The sequence below is a fragment of the Acomys russatus genome, chromosome 12 (genome assembly GCF_903995435.1).
Source record: "Acomys russatus chromosome 12, mAcoRus1.1, whole genome shotgun sequence".
Lineage (NCBI taxonomy): Eukaryota > Metazoa > Chordata > Mammalia > Rodentia > Muridae > Acomys > Acomys russatus.
Window position 1 is genome coordinate 44515647 of NC_067148.1, and position 20068 is coordinate 44535714.

General features: G+C 45.7%; 1 protein-coding gene across 2 annotated transcripts in view; it reads right to left on the bottom strand.

The window, feature by feature from the left end:
* Window positions 1-2648: 2648 nt before the first annotated feature.
* The window catches only part of Thap4 (THAP domain containing 4), a 47715-nt gene continuing 30295 nt past the window's right edge, over window positions 2649-20068 (bottom strand). The window contains exons 4-6 of one of the 2 annotated variants that reach the window (XM_051154391.1): window positions 12656-12765; window positions 11353-11456; window positions 2649-2965 (exon numbers count right to left, since the gene is read on the bottom strand). In XM_051154391.1, coding sequence (XP_051010348.1) covers window positions 2846-2965; window positions 11353-11456; window positions 12656-12765 — 334 coding nt within the window. In that variant the 3' untranslated portion in view covers window positions 2649-2845. The remainder of the gene's footprint in view (window positions 2966-11352; window positions 11457-12655; window positions 12766-20068) is intronic. The other variant, XM_051154392.1, reaches the window with a different exon arrangement.

Sequence of the window (20068 nt, forward strand, 5' to 3'; positions counted from 1 at the left end):
CCAATAGCACACAGATGGAGCCCTGTTCTTGTAGGCTCCATCTTATATACTCTAGCCCCTTGCCAAGGTCATGAGCAATTAAGGCACAGCTGCACATAACAGGTAGTAGGGAATGGCTGGATACTCAGGTGAGAGTCGCCTGACCCTCCCCACCCCTCCCTGAGGTGGAGTATAAGTCAGCAAGTCCAGTTGGGATGCTGTTTTGCAAGCAGACTCAAGGCGGCAGTTGTTTGGCTTGGAGGACAGACACAACACAGGCATTTGTGGCCATACATATTTTTTGCATAGGTACTGGAGCCTAAGTTCAAGACAGTACTGACTGAAACCCCCTTCCAATCCCTCATCTCTATTTTTGATGTGTATGTAACATGCTAATGTAGTCAGGAGAGGGGCGTGTTTTAGTCAGCTTTCTTACCACTATGACGCAATGTTTAGATTATTTTGCTCAGGGCTTCAGAAGTTTCAGGCCATCATGGCCAGAAGGGTGCAGTGGAGCAAGTCCCAGCACAGTGGCCAGGAAGCAGAGTAAAGGGGAGACAAGAAAGAGCCAGGGCAGGACACAGGCCCCAAGGCCACTCCCTAACCTACTTCTCCAGCTAGGCCCCACCTCTCAGCTTTCACCACTTCCTAATGATGCCCCCATATTATGATCCATCAAGTGATTAATCCACTGATTGGGTCAGAGCTCTCACTGTTTACCAGAGTCTGGAGACGCTCAGACACACCCAGGGCGTGCTTCACTAACCCCCTAGGTGCTTTTCAATGCAGTCAAGCTAACAATTAACTGCTCTGAGGAGGTCACTAGCTCCACAAATGTAGCTTCACATGTTATCTCAGGGAAAATAAAAGAAAACAAACAGAAAATGACCTCCTGGGGCTGGGGGTGTGGCTCAGCTGGTGAAGTGCTAGCCTGGTGTGCCTGAAGCTCTGGGCTTAGTGGCACACACCTGGTCACAGGCACTTGGGAGGTGGAGGCAGGAGAATCGGGAGTAGGAAGTCATCTTTGGCTACATAGTGAGTTTGAGATCAGCTTAGACTACATGAGCCCTTGTTTTCCAAACAAAACCCTCCTGGCTTTTGTTCGTGGAAAGGCCCAGAAGTTGAGCAGCTCACACAAGGCGCCTATGTATCTCCACCCCTGGTCTCTACTTCTACCCACTACAGAGATCCATGGCTTTGGGGCCTGAGGAGTCGACTTGGGTCTGGAGGAGGCAGTCCTACCTGGTTCACAGATCAAAGACTCTTGTGGCCTCTAGGGGATAAACTGAGCACCTGACTATAATTGTATGGAACTCACAAATAAGTGTGGACTGACAGCTAGGGAAGGGTAGGTAGATGGGGTGGGGGGTGGGGAGCGCTGTCTGTTGGTGTTTCTAGACACCGCAGGGTACCCTTACCCCAAAAAGCTCATACCCAAGGAGAAAGCACTGAGTGAGTCTGCCAGCTTCAAAGCTCAGATGGGCAATCGGCCAGTTCTCAAGGGAGCTTCTGAAAGAATCTCAGCGTGACACCAAGGAATATCAGAGAGCAGGACAGCAACACTGCTGATCTGATGGTCACACACACAGAGCTTCCAGGGAGAAGGCTGATGGAAGACTGGCAACCAACAGGCAAGGCTGAGAGCTAGTGTAGGCTGGTGGGGCTAAGGGTGGTGAGGCCTAGATTCCACTTTCAGTACTTGGGGGTGGGGGGGGGGGAGAGAGAAAGAAAAAAAAAGAAAGAAAAAGAGGCCAACCATGCCTGAGGGGACGACCAGCTGTGTGTGAGCTCCTTATGTGCTGTAAAGTGCAGAATTAACCTCCTTGGAAGTGTTTCCAGTCAGAATTTAAATACAGCTTCCAAGCCGCTGGGTAAGTAGGGAGGGAACTTGGGGTGTAGGGGAGGTAGCAGCCTCCCATGGTACAACAGGCTCTTTCAGCATCCTCTTGGCAGCAGAGCTGACTCTGGACAGTTGTTATTGTCTGTGTGGCCCATGGCTCCTCCGGTACCTGCCCAGGGCTCTACTTTGAGGTGCTGGCAACTGTATCCTGGTGATGTCTATTGTCCCCAGGCGTTCACTTCTGGCAGCTTGAGTAGTCTGTCCCTGTTTTTAGTATTCTATGGCCCTGTCTCTATGTGCCATGTGAGGCTTCCCACACAGAGGTGAATTAAGAAAAAAGCTTTGCCAGGCCTGGTGGAACAGAACTGTGATCCCAGGACTTGGGAGGCTGAGACAGGAGGAGCCTCAGTTCAAAGCTAGCTTGGGTATTTTTGCAGAAAAGGGTTAGTTGTTAGAGGGTGCAGTAGTACACACTATAGTCTTTGACTAGCATGGGTTGGATCCCCAGCAAAAAGCAAAAACAAAACCTGTAAAAAAGTAGGTGGAGATGGGCGGGGGTCAGGGGAAGGAAGGAAGGAAGGAGGGAACATGTGATCCTTTATCTTGTTTGTTTTCAAGACAAGGTTTCTTTACACAGCCTTGGTAGTCCTGGAACTCACTTTATAGACCAGGCTGGCCTTGAATTCATAGAGACTGGCTTGCCTCTGCCTCCAAGGGCTGAGATTAAAGGCGTGTACCACCACAGCCTGGCCCCTTTCTTAATATGTTAAAGAAAAGACTGGAAAACAAACTATCAGCAGCAGATAAAAAAAAAATGTACAGCCTACACAGTGATAATATTCAAAATCCTCAGCCATAAAAATAAAGGCCTTTTATTTGGTTTTCTATGCCATTACAAGAACATCTGGACAACACTTCTGTGTCAGCAGAGCCTGTGGCCACACTGTGTCTGTATAGGATGTCTACTAAACTGGGGGCTAGATACAGAAGCCAGGCTCTGCCCCAGGCCCTGGGAGCTGCTCCAGGTTATGGGGTTACCTTCTTGTAGGTAACGTGAAGATGCTGAGTCATTGGCTGTGTAGTGGTTGCCATAGAGACCGTCTGTTCAAGTTTGCCTTCAGAATTCAGTCTGAATTTTCGAGTAATCTGAGTAGAGAACAAACAAAGCACTTAAGTTTTATGTCTTCAAACTACAAGACAAATGCTGGGTGTGGTGGCGCATGCCTGTCATCCTAGCACTCAGCAGGCTGGGATAAGACTGTTGTCTAATTTCTAGGCTAGTCCGTCTACAGGAGTTCCAAGCTAGCCTGGGTTTTGTTTTGAAAAAGCAAAAAACCAAACAAACAAACAAAAAAAAACCAAATACCACACAAACACTGGAGCATCCACCTGTGTCAGTCATTGGTCACAGGCCTGTGAGCAGTAACACCCCCATGAAGGGTAAGACTCTGGGCGTGAGCCGCCATGGGACACAGCAAGATCAAGGTGTTATGGTTCAAGGTTCTTGAGTCACTTTTCCCAGGCAACAGGTGGACACAGGTTGGTATGAACTCTGCTTTCCAGAAGCGACCTATTGTTTGCTCTCTGTTAATATTTGTTAGTGTTCTGCTGGCTATAAGCTCCCACTTCCATTTGAGCCCTAAACTGTATCAAACGTGCTTTTAGAGGACTCTGGGCCACTACTTGGGGAACACTGGTCTACTATAACACAGCTCTTTCCACAAGAATATGAGTAGATCCTGAGTCATGTCCTCATGTGTGGAATGCTTGTGGGCACAGTGTGACCATATGATAAATTGAATGTCTAAACACTCTTTAAGGGCCTATCACTTCAGTGCTCCAGGACCATCGGCTGCCTCTGCCACAACCATTATGTGGATTCCCAACCCTGTTGCTAAGAAAGAGCTCAAAATTTCAGTTATTATAAGTCTAGTTAAAGGGACTAGAGAGATGGCTCCAGGCAGTGGTTAAGAGTGTTTACCGCTCCAACAGAGGACCACGTGTGTGTGTATGTCACGCATGCACAACACAACACACACACACACACACACACACACACACACACACACGATTTGAAGATATAGCTCAAGTTTTGGAGTGCTTGCTTACGTGTATGAAGCCCTGGGTTAGATTTCCAGAACTAAAGAACTGGATGTGGTGGTGCACGCCTGTAATCTCAGCACCTGGGAGGCAGAGGCAGGAGTATTATGAGTTCAAGGTCAGCCTGGAAAACAGGAGACCCTGTCACAAAACAAAACAAAACATTTATTTAAGGGTACCAGAAAGCCACCAAGGAAGCAAGGAACAAGGAGACAGAGGTGGCACCCCATTTAGAATACTTGCTGGCCCAGGGAGGATTAAAAAAGGGCCTTCCTGGATTGAGAGCCTGTTTACTTTAGAAAATACCCTGGCTTCCTCGGGGGACTCCCAGCCCCACTTCCCACAAGACCTGTGCGGGGAAGACCAAGCAGAAACAGACCTAAGAAAAGGCCAAAGAAAATATGTTAAGAGAGATATGAAAAGACTGCCTCCCAGCAGGATGCCCAGCCTGGAGTTGAGGAGACATCAGAGAAATTCAGCACGAACCATATAGACTAAAGCCTTCGGAGAGAAGAGGGATATGTAGATGCAGGCAGAAGAGATACAATGGAAACCAAAGCACAACAGAATGATGGAGACTAGATGAGTCAGGAGGGGAAAGCCCTTTACCTCAGGATCTGGTTCTTGGTTCTTGCTGGCTCAGCAAGGGTTTCCACACACAACAGAATTAAAACAGACACAACAAGCTGAGGCAGGCAGATAGCAGGGCCAGCCTGGGCTACATGGTGGACGCTGTAATAAAGATGGGGAGTGGAGAGCAGCCAGAGCGCCAAGGGCAGACTAAGCTGGTGGCCTTCACTTTCCATCAGCTTCCTCAATCCTAAAGCGCTTAACCTACAATCCCATTTCAAACCGTTGAGACTTTTACCATGCGGCCGTTTTCGAAGGAGAATGAAGAAGAGTGGAAAGGGCAGACATAGACTTTAATACCTATCTCTTAATAATGGATAGAAAGTCCAGACAAAGGGAGGAAACTGAGTACTTCACAATGTGACAATTCAAGTAGCTCTCAGAGGTCACGGAGAATGCTCTACTAACCAACAACAGCACACACACTCAAGTGCCCCCATGACAATCTAGAGGACCAGCACCAAGTTATGCCATAAACCAAGTCTTTTTTTTTTTTTTTTCGGTTTTTTGAGACAGGGCTTCTCTGTGTAGCCTTGACTGTCCTGGACTCACTTTGTAGACCAGGCTGGCCTCAAACTCACAGCGATCCATCAGCCTCTGCCTCCCGAGTGCTGGGATTAAAGGTGTGTGCCACCATGCCCAGTTCATAAACCAAGTCTTAATATCACAGTTACTTTTCATTCACAAATGTACTAAAGAATCAATTACAATACCAGGCGCAGTGGCACACAGCTTTAGTCCCAGCACCCGGGAAACAGAGGCAGGTACATCTCTGTGTTCAAGGCCATCCGCGTCTACATAACAAGTTTTGAGCCAGTCAGGATTACACTGTAAGACACCGTCTTTAAAAGGAAAAAAGAAGTGTGTGTGTAGGGGGGTGTCATGTCAAACTCAGAAAGCTCTGGCTAGCTCAAACTACCAATACCTCAAATGAAACTGGGGACATTACTACTAAGTCTACAGAAACAAAGATTATAAGAAGACACTGGTGTCCTTCTGTTTTGTGGGCAATTATTTCAAACAAAACAAAGCAAGATCACTATCTATCAGTGCAAACAACTGGAACACTTAAACTACTGTAAAATGTAGGATAGCATAGAGTGAAGTGATTTTCATAACATAACTGGACTTTTGGTAAAAACCCACATACTTCATTGAGTTTTGAGTAGCCTTTTCAACAAAGTGTGCTGAAGCGCCCTGCAGGGCCGCTGCCAGAGCCTAGTTACTACCTTACACCACACAAAAGAGCAGGTCCAAATATCTAGACCTATGGACCTAGATGCTCAGGCTTGCATGGCAAACATTTTAACACTGAGCCATGTTGGCAGCCCTGGAATTGAATCCACCAATCTTTTCCTTCCTTCCTTGGTATTTTGAGACAGGGTTTCTCTGTGTTATCTTGGCTATCCTGGAACTTGCTCTGTAGACCAGGCTGGCCTCAAACTCACTCACAAGGATCCACCTGCTTCTGCCTCCTAAGTGCTGAGATTAAAGGCCTGTTACTACTACAGCACAGCGTATAATTGAATCTTAAAAATACAAGGGCTGGGCATGGTGGCACAAACCTTTAATCTCAGCACTTGGGAGGCAGAGGCAGGCATATCTTCATTTGTTCAAGGACAGCCTTGTCTACAAAGTGAGTCCTAGATAGCCAGGGCTATTATATAGATAAATCCTATCTCAAAAACCCAATACCCTCCACAAAAACAAAACAAAACAAAACCAAAAAACAAGCCCCTAACCCCCTACAATCTAGTAAGCCAAAGTAATTAAGACACGATACCAGTTTAAGACTCATGAGGGTCACAGATCACTTAGAACTGAGACAGAGAAAGACTCCGAATAAAGGACAGTCAGGAGACAGAGGTGGCACTGGGAATGGCAGAGCAGACATCTCTTCAGTAGAGTATAGGCTAAGTAGACATTCACCTGGAAAAAAAGACTTTATTCCATTGTACACACACGTGTCAACCTCCACAGACTTCAAGGACCCAAAGGAAAGGCTTCATGTTAAACTGCAAAACTGACAGAAAAACAGGTAACCGTGTTCTTGTTGCTTAGTAGAGAAAACTACTCAATAAAGCACACAAAAACGAGAATCCACAGCAGGATTTGGTGGTGCACCCCTGGATTTCAGCCTTGTAAGCTACAGGCAAGAAGCTCAGCCAGGTTACATGAGACTTCGTCAAAAGCAAGCAAGCAAGCAAGCAAAAAACCCAAATGAAACAAATCTACCCACACCAAACAAAGTAGAATACAAATTGAAAAGCTACTTATGGGAAATGTAAAGACTTGTATAAAACTTCAAAGCTGGGTAGTGTCACATGCTTTTAATCCCATCTCTCAAGAGGCAGTGGTAGGCAGATCTCTGACCTCAAGGCTAGCCTGGTCAAGTATAGATTGAGTTCCAAGGGCAGCCACCACGACATACAGAAACCCAGTCACAAAAACAACAATGAACAAACAAAAAACAAAAGAACTAAACCAAAACCCATACCAAACAAAAAAAACAAAAAATACAAAAGAAAGCCTTCAAGACACTGAAGAAAAAAAAAAAAAAAAAAAATGAAGGCATAAGAAGATGGAAAGAGCACCCATGTTCATGGACTGGTAGGATCAGTATAGTGGAAGTAGACATCTTATCAAAATACTCATCCTACTTAAAGATTCAATGCACCACCAAGTTTACAACACAATTCTTCACAGAAACTGAAAATCAATTTTAAACTTCAAATGAAAACACCCACAAACAAACAAACAAAAAAATGCAGCAAAGCTAAAACAAACCTAAATAATAAAATAATTGAAACAAGCCAGGCATGGTGGCGCACGCCTTAATCCCAGCACTCGTGAGGCAGAGGCAGGCGGATCACTGTGAGTTTGAGGCCAGCCTGGTCTACAAAGTGAATCCAGGACAGCCAAGGCTACACAGCAGAGAAACCCTGTCTCAAAACACCAAAAAAGAAAAAAGAAAAAAATATCACCACCCCAGATTTTAAGTTGTACTATAAAGTTATAATAAGTAATGAAAAGGATACAGTAGCTGGGCCATGGTGGCACATACCTCTAATCCCAGCACTTGGGAGGCAGAGGCAGTGGATTTCTGAGTGGTCTGCACAGTGAGTCAAGGACAGCCAAGGCTACACCAAAAAACCCTTTCCTAAAAAACCAAAAAAAGAGCATGGTAGCCTGGCATGGCAACAGATAGACCTCTGTGAATTTGAGGCTAGCCTAGTCTACACAGTAAGTTCAGGGCTATGTAGAGAGATGACCCTGTCTCAAAAAAACATTAAAAAAAAAAAAAAAATCCAACATCATAAAACAGATGTGTTGATCAACAGAATAGAAGAAAGACTGACACATAACTCTCATACCTACAAAAACCTGAATTTTTTTTTTTTAAAGACAGCTCTGGCTGTCTTTAACTATGTAGACCAGGCTGGCCTTGTACTCTTAGAAACTCTGCCTCCCAGGTGCTAAGATTAAAGGTGTGAGGCACCATGCCCAGCCTGATTTTTGACAAAGAGACCAAAAAGCATACACAGGAGAAAAGACAGCATGTTTACAAATCATGTTAGTCAAACTGAATAGGTGCAGATAGGAGAATGAAAACAGATTCACACCTAATACCCTGCATAAAAGTCAACTCTAAATGAATTAAAGATCTCAACACAAAAGCTGGGCATGGTGGCGCACACTGTTAATGCCAGCACTTGGGAAGCAGAGGCAGGCAGATCACTGTGGGTTCGAGGCCAGCTGGTCTATAAAGAGAGTCCAGGACTGCCAGGGCTGTTACATTGAGAAACCCTGTCTTGAAAACTGCCCCTCCCCCCAAAAGAGCTCAACACAAGAGCAGACACCTTCAATCTGACAGAAGAGAAATTTGGGGATTTGCCTTAACTCACTGGCAGAAGAAGGGACTTTCTAAACAACTCCAAGAGCACAGGTATAGTAAGTGTGGATCCATGACGCTAAAAGGCATCTGCATAGCAAAGGACATCAAAAAACCAGATTCCCCAATTAAGAGATGGGGTAAAGAACTAAACAGAACCCTCAAAAGATGAAACACACAAACTGCTTTATCCAAGAATGAAATGAGTAAGATGCTAAGACAGATGGGCACAGAGGGCTCAGAAGAGGAGGAAGAAATGAACAATGTAACGCAGAATTACAAAGACAACAGTAGCTGGAATATAACTGTGAAGACTCCTACAAAATAGAGCAAAAAACCCAGAGGACGAGAGAAAAAAGTAGAGACCAGAAAACAAAGGGCGCTACATTCCCAACCTCTATTTGATGTATTTTTCAGTCAGGACCTCATTCTGTAGCCCAGGTTGGCACAGTACTCACTATGTAGCTCAGGCTAGCTCTCAACTCACAGTACTTCTCCATTTCAGCCTCCTAAACGCGAGGACTGTGTGGCCATCACTGATAGGAAGGAAGCTTTTAAAGCTGCAGTCACAGAGCTCTGAGCACAGTGAGGAATGCATGTTTCCCAACAGTCAATCTAACATGACAAATACTGAGTACCGGATCTCCAAATTCCATGTCTCTGCCTCCTGCACCCACAGAAGAACTCCTATTTAATAAATAAACCCAAAGTTAGTTCTCTAACAAAAATAAAACCTCGGTGAATAGATAGCCTTTGCCAAGTGTGATCAAGACAGTTAACTAAGACACACAGGGTTGGAGTAAAGGTGACAGAATGGCAGATACGTTCTGAAAAGACAGATAAAACTAATACTTGGAAAATATGAACCTGCAGCTGGAAGAGGATAGGAGACACTGAGAGATAGACAGTTACAGAAGAAGACACTGCTGGGGTCTGGGCCTCTGGTCCCACAGCCCATGTCCCTGACACTTTATTAGAGGGCTACAGAAAACCCCCAGGAGCTTCTTTACAAAAGAAAAGGTTACAAAGCTTACTTTGATCTGTAAATAACGCTGACACAAAAACGGATGATGTGTGGACAAATTAACTGTATCACAACAAGCAGGAGCTCTGTCCCTGAAGCAAGCACGACTCAGCGTTTTCATGTGCTGCGCTATCAGCATAAAGAGAGCAAACACAGGCTCTTCTTTCTCAGAAGATTCTACAAAACTACGTGATGGAATTCTGTCTTATGCCAAAGACTTGAGACAAAGTGTTCCAGTTCACCAAGTACATAAGCCTGTTCCACCATGAAAGACTGACGGGTTTGAAGCTTTTGTCTGTGCTGACACACATGAGAGCCGAAGTCACTACAGTAGACAACTGTGATGATACACGCTGTCATGACATTTTCATTCATCTTAATTGGGTATTGAATGTGATCTTGATGAACCAGGGCCACAAGCATCCTGAGCAGAGCTAAACAGCAGAGTCACACTCAGCTTTGGAGATAGTTCAGTCCAGGATCTCTCTCATGCATCCTCAGCTGATGAGAACTCATAGATCCACTGAAAAGTCATCCATGTTGGATATGGTGATACATGCCAACCCCAGAGCTCAGGGGTGGAGGCAGCAGGATCAAGGCCAGCTTGGTCTACACAGCAAGTTCCAGGACAGAGACCTTGTATCAAAACAGAATAAAATAAAACCAAACCAACAAGCAAGAGGGGATACAGATGAAGAACTTCCTGAAGACACTAAAACATTAAAATCAAGACATAGTACAATGAATATAAAGGTATATGCTCTTAATAATGTATTCCTGGTGAAAAGTGGTAAGCAAGTGGAAAGAAACTGACCCTACGTTCATGGGCATAGTCTAAGAGACACACAGCACCTTATGAACCACATGAGCCACAAGGCACTCAGCAGGCAAATGTTAGAACATCCTGAATCACACAGAAAGGCAAATGTGACAGATTAAAGGCCTAACAGAGAAAAGCAAAGCTACAAATGCACCAGAAAATGAGACAGTATTTATTGTTGTTGTTATTTTGGAGTAGAAAACAAAGTTCCATGCTGGAACCTGAGTCCAGATGTGATAAAGGAAACACCTGGGCAGATGGTGCTATAACGAAGGCACTGAATAAGGCCATACTAGCTACACAGGGAATAGATAGCAGACAAACCAAACCAAACCACCTCCTGTAAGTCAATAATACAATCACAACCTACAGAAATCCCAGCATAAACACAGTAATTAATATACAAAATAAGAGATAAGATGACCAATAAGCATAGAAAATGTCCTTTCACTCACAAGTTAGATTGAAACAAGAACGGACTGAGGCGGGAGCCGTAACTCTCAGGTAATGCTGCTGGTTTCACTGTTAAGCACTTCACCAGGATCACCCATCCAAAGTGTACTTACCCCTCTGGCTCTGTCTTTAGGAGAAATTTGTCCACTATATTTGGGTATATTTTCAAAAGGATAATGCACAAACATAAAGGGATATTTGTGGTGGAAAAAAAAAAAAAAGGGCTGGAGAGATGGCTCAGAGGTTAAGAACACTGACTGTTCTTCCAGAGGTCCTGAGTTCAATTCCCAGCAATCACATGGTGGCTCACAACCATTTATAATTTGATTTGGTGCCCTCTTCTGCCCTGCAGATGTACATGCAGATAGAGTGCTATATACATAATAATAAATAAATCTTTAAAAAAAACAAAAAACAAAAAACCCAACAAACCGGAAAGGTGCAGGGACCAGGTACTACAGTAGGGATCAATCACACTGTGAGAGAGTGTGTGAAGAGCTGGAGGCTGTGGTAAGAAACCCGGAACTCTGGTAAGGCTAACGTCTATTGGATGGTGTAGTATCACTGACAAGTGCAAACGCTCTGGGAACATCTGGGAGGGAGGCTGGGCTCACCTGCTCCACATGGGGCTCCTTGGCAAAGGAGATCCTGGAAATGGAATGGGATGAGATACACAGCTCCTGTCCGTTCACTTCACCCTCCTCCACTTCCACAATACCTGCAAGGGAGGGGCAGTTAGTATAGTTCCAAGCCGCTCCCACCTTCAGACGCATTGTGCGACAGGCAAGGGAAACCGAACCTGTTACCATCCAGGTAAGTGCTTCTCCCTTCTCATCTGAAGAGAGGTGGGTCACTCTTGGGGATAACAAGAAAATGACTCAGAATCTCTGTCTGTCTCTCTCTCCTTCTCCCTCTCCCTATCTCCGTGTGTGTGTGTGTGTGTGTGTGTGTACACTCAGAGGTCAGAGGTTGACTATGAATGTTTTCTCTGCTTTCTTTGTTACTTATTTTGAGACACATTCAGCCTCTGAACTTGGAGCTCACCCTTTTGCTGGGCTAGTTAGCCACCCAGAAAGCCCTAGAGACTTGCCTGTGTCTGTACTCCTGGTCCCACGTTACAGATGTGCAGCACTGTTCTGTGGTACTGGGGATCTGGACTCTGGTCCTTGCCCACTAAGTTATTTCCCCAGCTGCTCTTTTTTTTTTTTTTTTCACTCTAATGAGAAGGGATCTCATTATATTGCTTAGGCAGGTCTGGAATTCATGGAGTTAAGAAATCCTCCTGCAGCTGGGTGGTGGTGGGGCACACCTTTTATCCCAGCACTTGAGAGGCAGAGGCAAATAGATCTGAGTTCAAGACAGCTAAGGCTATACAGAAAAAAACAAAACAAAACAACAACAAATCCTCCCGTCTCACCGCTCTAAGTAATGGGGAGCACAAGGGCAAATGCCAATGGGGGCCATCCTCTGCAGAGGTGCCTGAACCCCAGCCTCCTACCTGCATTTCTCAATGAACCCTCAGGCACAGTCCTACCCTCTGGTGAGGAAGGAAGCAGAGACGACAGCTCTCTGGATCTTGCATACTTCCATGTCTGACAGTGCCTGGTGTCAGCTCCATTCCAAGCTGACTAATCCTGAACAGGGGTGAGACTGGACATGGTCAAGGTCACACAGGCTGCTGAGTGGCTTCTGAGACATCAGCTTGCCAGGACCTATCTATCCTTTGGGTATGTCCTCTGTTGGCACAGGCAAAGTACCAAAACTAACTAGGGCTGTGCTAGGAGGAAGGCTCAAGTCTGTGGAGAACTCTATCTTGACCGTCCCTACAATACATGCCACGAGGAGAAGCACATTTGAAAGTCATCAAAATGATCGCTGTAACACTGACCAGCAGGCCCTGGGTTAGGGGCACCGTACCTGTGTTCTGGGCGCTGACAAAGGCCACCTTGTTAGTGTCAGGCTTGAGGCGGATGAAGCCACATTCTCTGTGCATTGGCTTGTGTGTTTCTGGATGGAAGGAGTTGAACCTGGATGGGAAATCAGAGATGTGAAGCAGACATGTGACCTCAAAGGGCTGTCCCACTAGATGTGTTGCAGCAAGGTTTGTTTTTTTTTTTTTTTTTTTTCTCTAACTCTCAGACAGGGTCTCACTGTATAGCCCTGGGTGCCTGTTAACTCACAGTCTGCCTCTGTCTCCCAAATGCTCGAACTGAAGCCATGTGGCACCACACCCAGCTAGTAATAGTTTTTAACACGTCTAGCAGAAGGGCAGAGTCAAAGAACCTTCTGGGGATTTGAGCTGAAGTTATCCTCTGCTTCACCTCGGCTGCAGGGATTGTGGGAGTGGATGGAGTAGACTGAGTAACTGACCTCTGTGAGGTCATCATCTAGGACGGGATGGGACTTTGCAGTGGTACCACTGGTTGAGGGTAACCAATAGTTTAATAAGGAACCTCAATAATCTCATTGGTTTGACAATTGACAAAGTCTTAATTTACTTTGGTCTAGAGTTGGTAAGTAGACATTTGCTCATGTTTCCTCCAGAAAAGTCCACACAACAAACTTGTGTCCTAACGTGGAGCAACCAGCTCATGATGAACTTGGGAATAGCAATTGAACTGCTTTTGCTTTCGGTAGCAAAACCAATGACGACCAGACTATCAGGGGCGAAATCTTCCCCCTGTGGTATGAGACAGGTGCCTTCTCGCAGGGCAGCAGCTGCTGAGACATTTGGGGGTGGAGGGAGGCAGTGCTCAGGATGGCTCGCGTGCCCCATGTTCACTGAGTGGCGTGCTTCCTTGATGAGTGGGGTCCAGCCTGAGACAGCTCAAGCGCTAGAGAACAGAGCCCTGGAGGGTGACAGTGTAGGACAAGACTCCTGTCAGCTGGCAACAGTTTGTGGCTGCTGCTATACTATACAAAATAAAATATGCTACCGAAGCCAGGATGGCTGCCCAGCAAGACCCTGCTTATGTAAGTGAGAATCCAATGCAACCGGCCACGTAGTTATCACCCTCCCGTGAGCCTGAGTCAGCAGGCAGGTTAGACAAGGGGTGGGCTTAGAGCTGCTGCTTCCCCTCTTCTGGCTGCTGGGAGATGGCAATAGACAAAGAAAACACAAATCAGATCTGGGTTAGAGTCCCTCCTGTGACTAAAACACTTGAATCCCATGGGAGGAGCCAGACAGAAGACGTAAAGGTGACAAAGGTATCTCTCGTACAAGTTTTGACATATGGAAAGAGGAAGTCTATGACTCAGCCATGCAGACTGTGTGTACAAAAGTCAAGAGTCAGGGAATACTTGGTCTTGGACAATTGTGTTGGGAGGGACTTTTAGAAGGTCCTGGAAGGACTTACCGCCTGGCTTACTGTGGAAGGAGAGTAACAGTAATATAAACCACCCTTTCTTGTGACAAAGGCTGAATAACTTGGGGCAACAAGGAAAAAATGAGTTCCTGGTGGCCTGACTCACATATGCTGTTAAGGACTCTTGGCTATCAATAACTGAGGTCCCATTAACCAGGGTCTGAAAGACAGAAGGGACAGAGGCTACTGAGGGAAGGCAACAGAGGTGGTGTGTGGTGTGTGGTGCCTGGTTCACTGAGCAGCAAAGGACTATTTGCTCCATGTAAGTAAGTTGACTTAGCAGCACCTGGGAATGGTAATGGAACTTTAGTTGCTTAGCTTAGCCCCTTGGTAGGTAGAGGAGGTTTTGCTGGATCTGGGTGACTTAAAACAACATACAAACTGGGCCCTTAAAGTGCTGTAGCAAACAAGAGGAGACAAAGGAACTTAGAGCAGATAAGAGGAGTTTGTCCAGATCATTTGAAGGTAAATGTGGCAAGATTTGTGTCAAACTGAAATCCTAAGGAAAGAAAACGACAAAGACAAATACTATTCTAGTGATCTTCCCAGAAGGCACAGAACGAAAAGCCAGTGTGGGTGGACGATGTGAAGCTTGTGGGTGATTATCCACCCCGTCCCAAGTAAGAGGTGTACATTTATTTCTCTCCTGCAGGAAATCATGTTAGGGGTGCAATCTATTCACCTGGAATTTTCTTAGCAGCGCATGTGGTTGAGGGAGAGGCACTGGCACTGGTCACTTCCACAGAGCCCAGAGCCTGGCAGTCCCAGGGAGCCAACTCAAGTGGCAGGTGTGAGAACAGTTGTTCCTGTGGCTCGGGGCCGTGTGCATAGCTTAGGCTAGCCCCAGAGCCTGGCAGTCCCAGGGAGTCAACTCAAGTGGCAGGTGTGAGAACAGTTGTTCCTGATGGCTCTGGGCCGTGTGCACAGCTTAGGCTAGCCTGTCAGCACCATAAGACCTGCTGAAGGCACTATAGGCTTTGGTTGCAGAACATGGAGAAATCAAGCTGGGACTCAGCTGGAAGTTCCTTCCGTGCTGCGGACTTTGCTGCTGTGAAGGAACTGCCACCAACAATCTTATTTGCCTGCAGACCCTGAGAGCTACACTACCACACTGCCAGGCAAGCTTGCCTACTGGCACAATAGTGGCAGTGCAGCCAGCGACTCTGCAACTGGATATAAGACTTGCCCCACAGAGGAGAACTCACCCCTGGAACGGCAGGACAAAAAACTGTGCCTGGCCCTCTGAGCATATAAAGGGGGAGGAAGTCGCCCTTAGTCACAGTCATAGGGGAGAGGAGTAAGGGGAAAATGGGAGGGAGGAATGGGAGGATACAAGGGGTGGGATAACCATTGAGATGTAACAAGAATAAATTAATTAAAAAAAAAACACAAAAAAGGCTGGGCGTGGTGGCGCACGCCTTTAATCCCAGCACTCAGGAGGCAGAGGCAGGCAGATCGCTGTGAGTTTGAGGCCAGCCTGGTCTACAAAGTGAGTCCAGGATGGCCAAGGCTACACAGAGAAACCCTGTCTCGGAAAAAACAAAAACAAAAACAAAAAAGAAAAAAAACCCTGTGGCTGGGAGGCCACAAGCCTTACGCTCAGGGGGACATTTTTTGTTTTGTTGAATAGATGTGTATACCTATCAAATGACCTTCTAAACATTTGTGTCTATGGCCACAGCTTATTAATACTATTGGCCTTGGTGGTAGAGAGAAGAAAGACTTCTTACAGTGGGTGGTAGTGAGGTGCAAAGACTTGTAACTGACAAACTGCTGAGAATGCCTGTTAAAGTGACATAGTGGCCCACTACTTTCAAAAAGAAAAAAGAGAGAAAGAAAGAAAAGATCATACACATATCACCTTTCCAAGGCTAAAGGAATGTTAAAAAAATGTGCCAGAGGGTAGGGGTCTGATGAGCTATGGCCTTTTCCTTCAGGTAACACCTGGTCATCCTGGTCATCCCACTGTTATATTGCAACAGAGATTCCCTTGTCTCGGGAGCCATGGCAACAATACACACAGTACAATAATGTGATGGCTGGATCTATGGTAATGGAGCAGTCAACATTCTTTTTTTTTTTTTTTTTTTTTGTTTTTCGTGACAGGGTTTCTCTGTGTAGCCTTGGCCAGCCTGGACTCACTTTGTAGACCAGGCTGGCCTCGAACTCACAGTGATCCGCCTGCCTCTGCCTCCCGAGTGCTGGGATTAAAGGCGTGCGCCACCACGCCCGGCACAGTCAACATTCTTTAGCACCGGACCTTCACCTGGGATTCAACACATCACTCCCTCCTGCCCACCCAACAGCTGCAAGTGATCCTGGGAGATGCTAGAGTATATGGAAGTAGAAGGTTAACTAAAAGGAAACTCTATGATGATGCAGCCTCCATGATGGGGTGTACTGTGGTAATGTAGCTGTTTGGGCCCACCTGTACTCCAGGAGTAAACTCTCAACTACGCTCTGTAAATATGCACAACTGTGGCTGGAGTTTTTTTACTACTTAGTGGTAAAAAAAAATCTCTCTCTTCCTCTTCCACTGTTCTCCCCCTCCCCCTTCTCCCCATTAGCCTCCTAACACTACACAGGAGAGAAGACAGGGTAGAGAGGGAGGGGAGGGCGTGGATATCAGTCCACTAGTTCCTGTTAACAAGGGGCATCGAGTTCCTTGGGGCAAGTTTGATTTTCACCATCTGGATATCTAATTTCTTCTCCTCTCTTTGTGCATGACTACTTGACAAACCACAACCAACAGCCAGCCTCAACAGCAAGCCTGCCTCTTGGGGCTCCAACATTTATATAGCCTCTGAAAAGTTCCCAGAATCCCACACCTCACACATTCAAAGAAACTATCTGCAGCTGGCAAAACCACTCCCCTGCTAGAGCACGGGGCAAATCATAGTCACCTGCTGTGAGGCAGCCTCATATCCCCTCACCTGGGATTAAAACAAAAACATGTTCCCATAACATTTCTGTGGGTTTTTAAAAAAATGAAACTAAAAATTACAAAATTCTCACTACACCCAACAAACTCATTGGTTAACCAAGCTGGACTTGGTTGAATCTGTTTTTGAACTGGGGTGACTAGTTCATGTTCCCTAAAAGTAGTTTACTCAGTGATGCAAATTAGCACTGTGGGACACACATAAGCGATGGGTCTGCTGGACGTGATCTAATCTGGTCAGAAGTGGTTTCTCTGGGCTATGATCCTCAGCTCTATCTACTAGGCCCATCACTGACCTTCCATTTCCTGTTCATTTTCCCTAGCTGACCAACTTTTTTCCCCCCTTGAGACAGGGTTTCTCTGTGTAGCCCTGGCTGTCCTGGAGCTCACTCTGTAGACCAGGCTGGCCTGGAACTCAAAAGAGATCTGCCTACCTCTGCATCCCAGAGTGCTGGGATTACAGGCATGCACCACCGTGTCCAGCTAGCTGACCAATTCTTAAAGACAGTAAATCACTTGTGTGTGTGTGTGTGTGTGTGTGTGTGTGTGTGTGTGTGTGTGTGTGTGTGTGTGTGTGTATTGTGCTGGGGTTGAACCCAGGGCCTGAAGCATATACCTGATACACCCCCAGCCCCAGAAACTTATTCCTAATAATATAGAGTATCCTTTTCCAGAGGCCTTTTCAATTGGTGGATTTCAGTTTTCATTCCTAGACACACTGTAAACACTGTAGATAATTACAGTAGAATCTTAGAGTTTCTCTGTGTAACCTTGGCTGTCCAAGACTCCCTTTGTAGACCAGGCTGACCTCAAACTCACAGAGCTCCTCCTACCTCTGCCTCCTTGGAGTAAAGGTTTGTGCCACCATGCACAGGTTTTTGTTTGTTTTGTTTTTATTTTTGAGATAGTCTCATTGTGTACTGCTGGCTGGCCAGAAACTTCCTATGTATACTAGGATGGCCTTGAACGTACAGAGATCTGCCTGCCTCTGCCTCCTCCATGCTGGGATTATATGGCCCAATCACTCTCTATGATAGAAATGGAGCAGGCACTGAATTAAGTCAATTTCTAATTAGTTTTTGTCACATATTTATACTGGGCACAGTGCAGATGTCTATAATTTAAGCACTTAGGAGACAAAAATAAGAAGGCAGCATGGTCTATAAGTCATACTCTGACATGAAAGGAAAAGAAAAAGAAAAAAAGAAAAGAAAAGAAGAAAGAACTGCCTCTGGGCTGTGAACGTGAAACAATGGTAGAGACCCTGCTGATGCACAAGGCCTAACAGGGGAGACATGGAAAGAGAGAGAAAGGAGAGAGAAAAAAGGAAGGGAGGGAGGAAGGAAAGAAGTAAAAAGGGAGGGAGGGGTAAGGAAGGAGTGAACCCGATTTATACTACCTGGGTCATTTATTTGCCTTTTTATCCAAAGCTGAAATTAAACCGAGGGCCTCACACATGCTGGTCAAGTCTTCTACCACTGAACTATATCCTTAGCTATTTTTAAAAAATTTTATTATTAAGTGCTGGGTGTGGTAGTACACACCTTTAATCCCAGCACTTGGGAGGCAGAGGCCAGCCTGGTCTACAAAGTGAGTCCAGGACAGCCAAGGCTACACAGAGAAACCCTGTCTCCCCCCCCCAAATATATATTACATATAAAGATATATTAAATATAAATGTATGTATGTGTGTATATATATATATATTTATTTATTTATGTGTATAGGTGTTTTGCCTGCATGTGTGTCTATAGACCACATACATGCCTAGTGCCTCAAGGCCAGAAGGGGGCATTGGCTCCCCTGGCACTTACAGGTGGCTGTTTAAGCCACCTTGTGGGTGCTAAGAATCAAACCCAGAGCCTAGTCCTCTAGAAAAGCAGCTAGAGCTCTAACTGCTGCGCCGTCTCTCCAGTCCCACAGCTGTTGAACTCGTGACCCTTCTGCCTCAGGCTCTCAAGTGCTAGACTACAGCACATTATCTTACTTGGCTGTACTACACTTTTTTTTTGAGATGTATTTTTTAAAGATTACTTAAGTTTTCATCATGTGTCTACGTATGCGCATGCCACGTGTGTTGGGGTATCTGTGGAGGCCAGAGGTTGGGGATTCCTGGAGTTGGAGTTAATAGGTAGTTTTAAGCCCCCTGAGATAGGTGCTAGGAATTGAATTTGGGTCCTTTTGTTAGAGAAATATGCACTCTTAACTGGTGAGCCAGCTCTCTGGCCCAACTTTTATTTTGCTTTTTTTTTAAACATTTATTATTATGTATACAGTGCTCTGTCTGCATGCACACCTGCAGGTCAGAAGAGGGCATCAGATCACATTATAGATGGTTGTGGGCCACCATGTGGTTGCTGGGAATTGAACTCAGGACCTCTGGAAGAGCAATTAATGCCCTTAACCGCTGAGCCATCTCTCCAGCCCTCTTGCTTTTATTTTTTAAAAAATGTGTACAGGTATTTTGCCTACATGGATGGCTGTGCATCAGACGTGTGCAGTGGCTAGGAGGCCAGAAGAGGGAACCAGATACCCTGAAACTGGACATACAGGCGTTGTGAGCTGCCATGTGGGTGCTGGGAATTGAACCCCTGGAAGAGCAGTCAGTGCTTTTAACCTCAGAGCCATCACTCAGCCCTAGGTTTTTTTAAAAAATAAATTATTTAATTTTATACGCATTGGTGTGAGGGTGTCAGATCACCTGGAACTGGAGCTCCCCTAGGTTATTTTTTATTATCCAGAATTCCCAGCTCACTGGTGTTGGGGGATGTTTTTGTGCACTGTGTTCAAATGCTGATTTCTGTACTCAGATCTGGCTGCACTCTAGACATTGGAATTGCTATTATTATGAAGCGTCTCTCTCAGTGTTATGTAAAAATTGTTCACCATCACTTCTGATTGGCTAATAAAGAGCTGAACAGCCAATAGCTGGGCAGGAGAGGATTAAGTGGAACTTCTGGGATCCAGAAAGAGAGAGTCTCAGGTAGGGACCTAGGAGTTGCCATGAGGACAAGGATGGAGGAG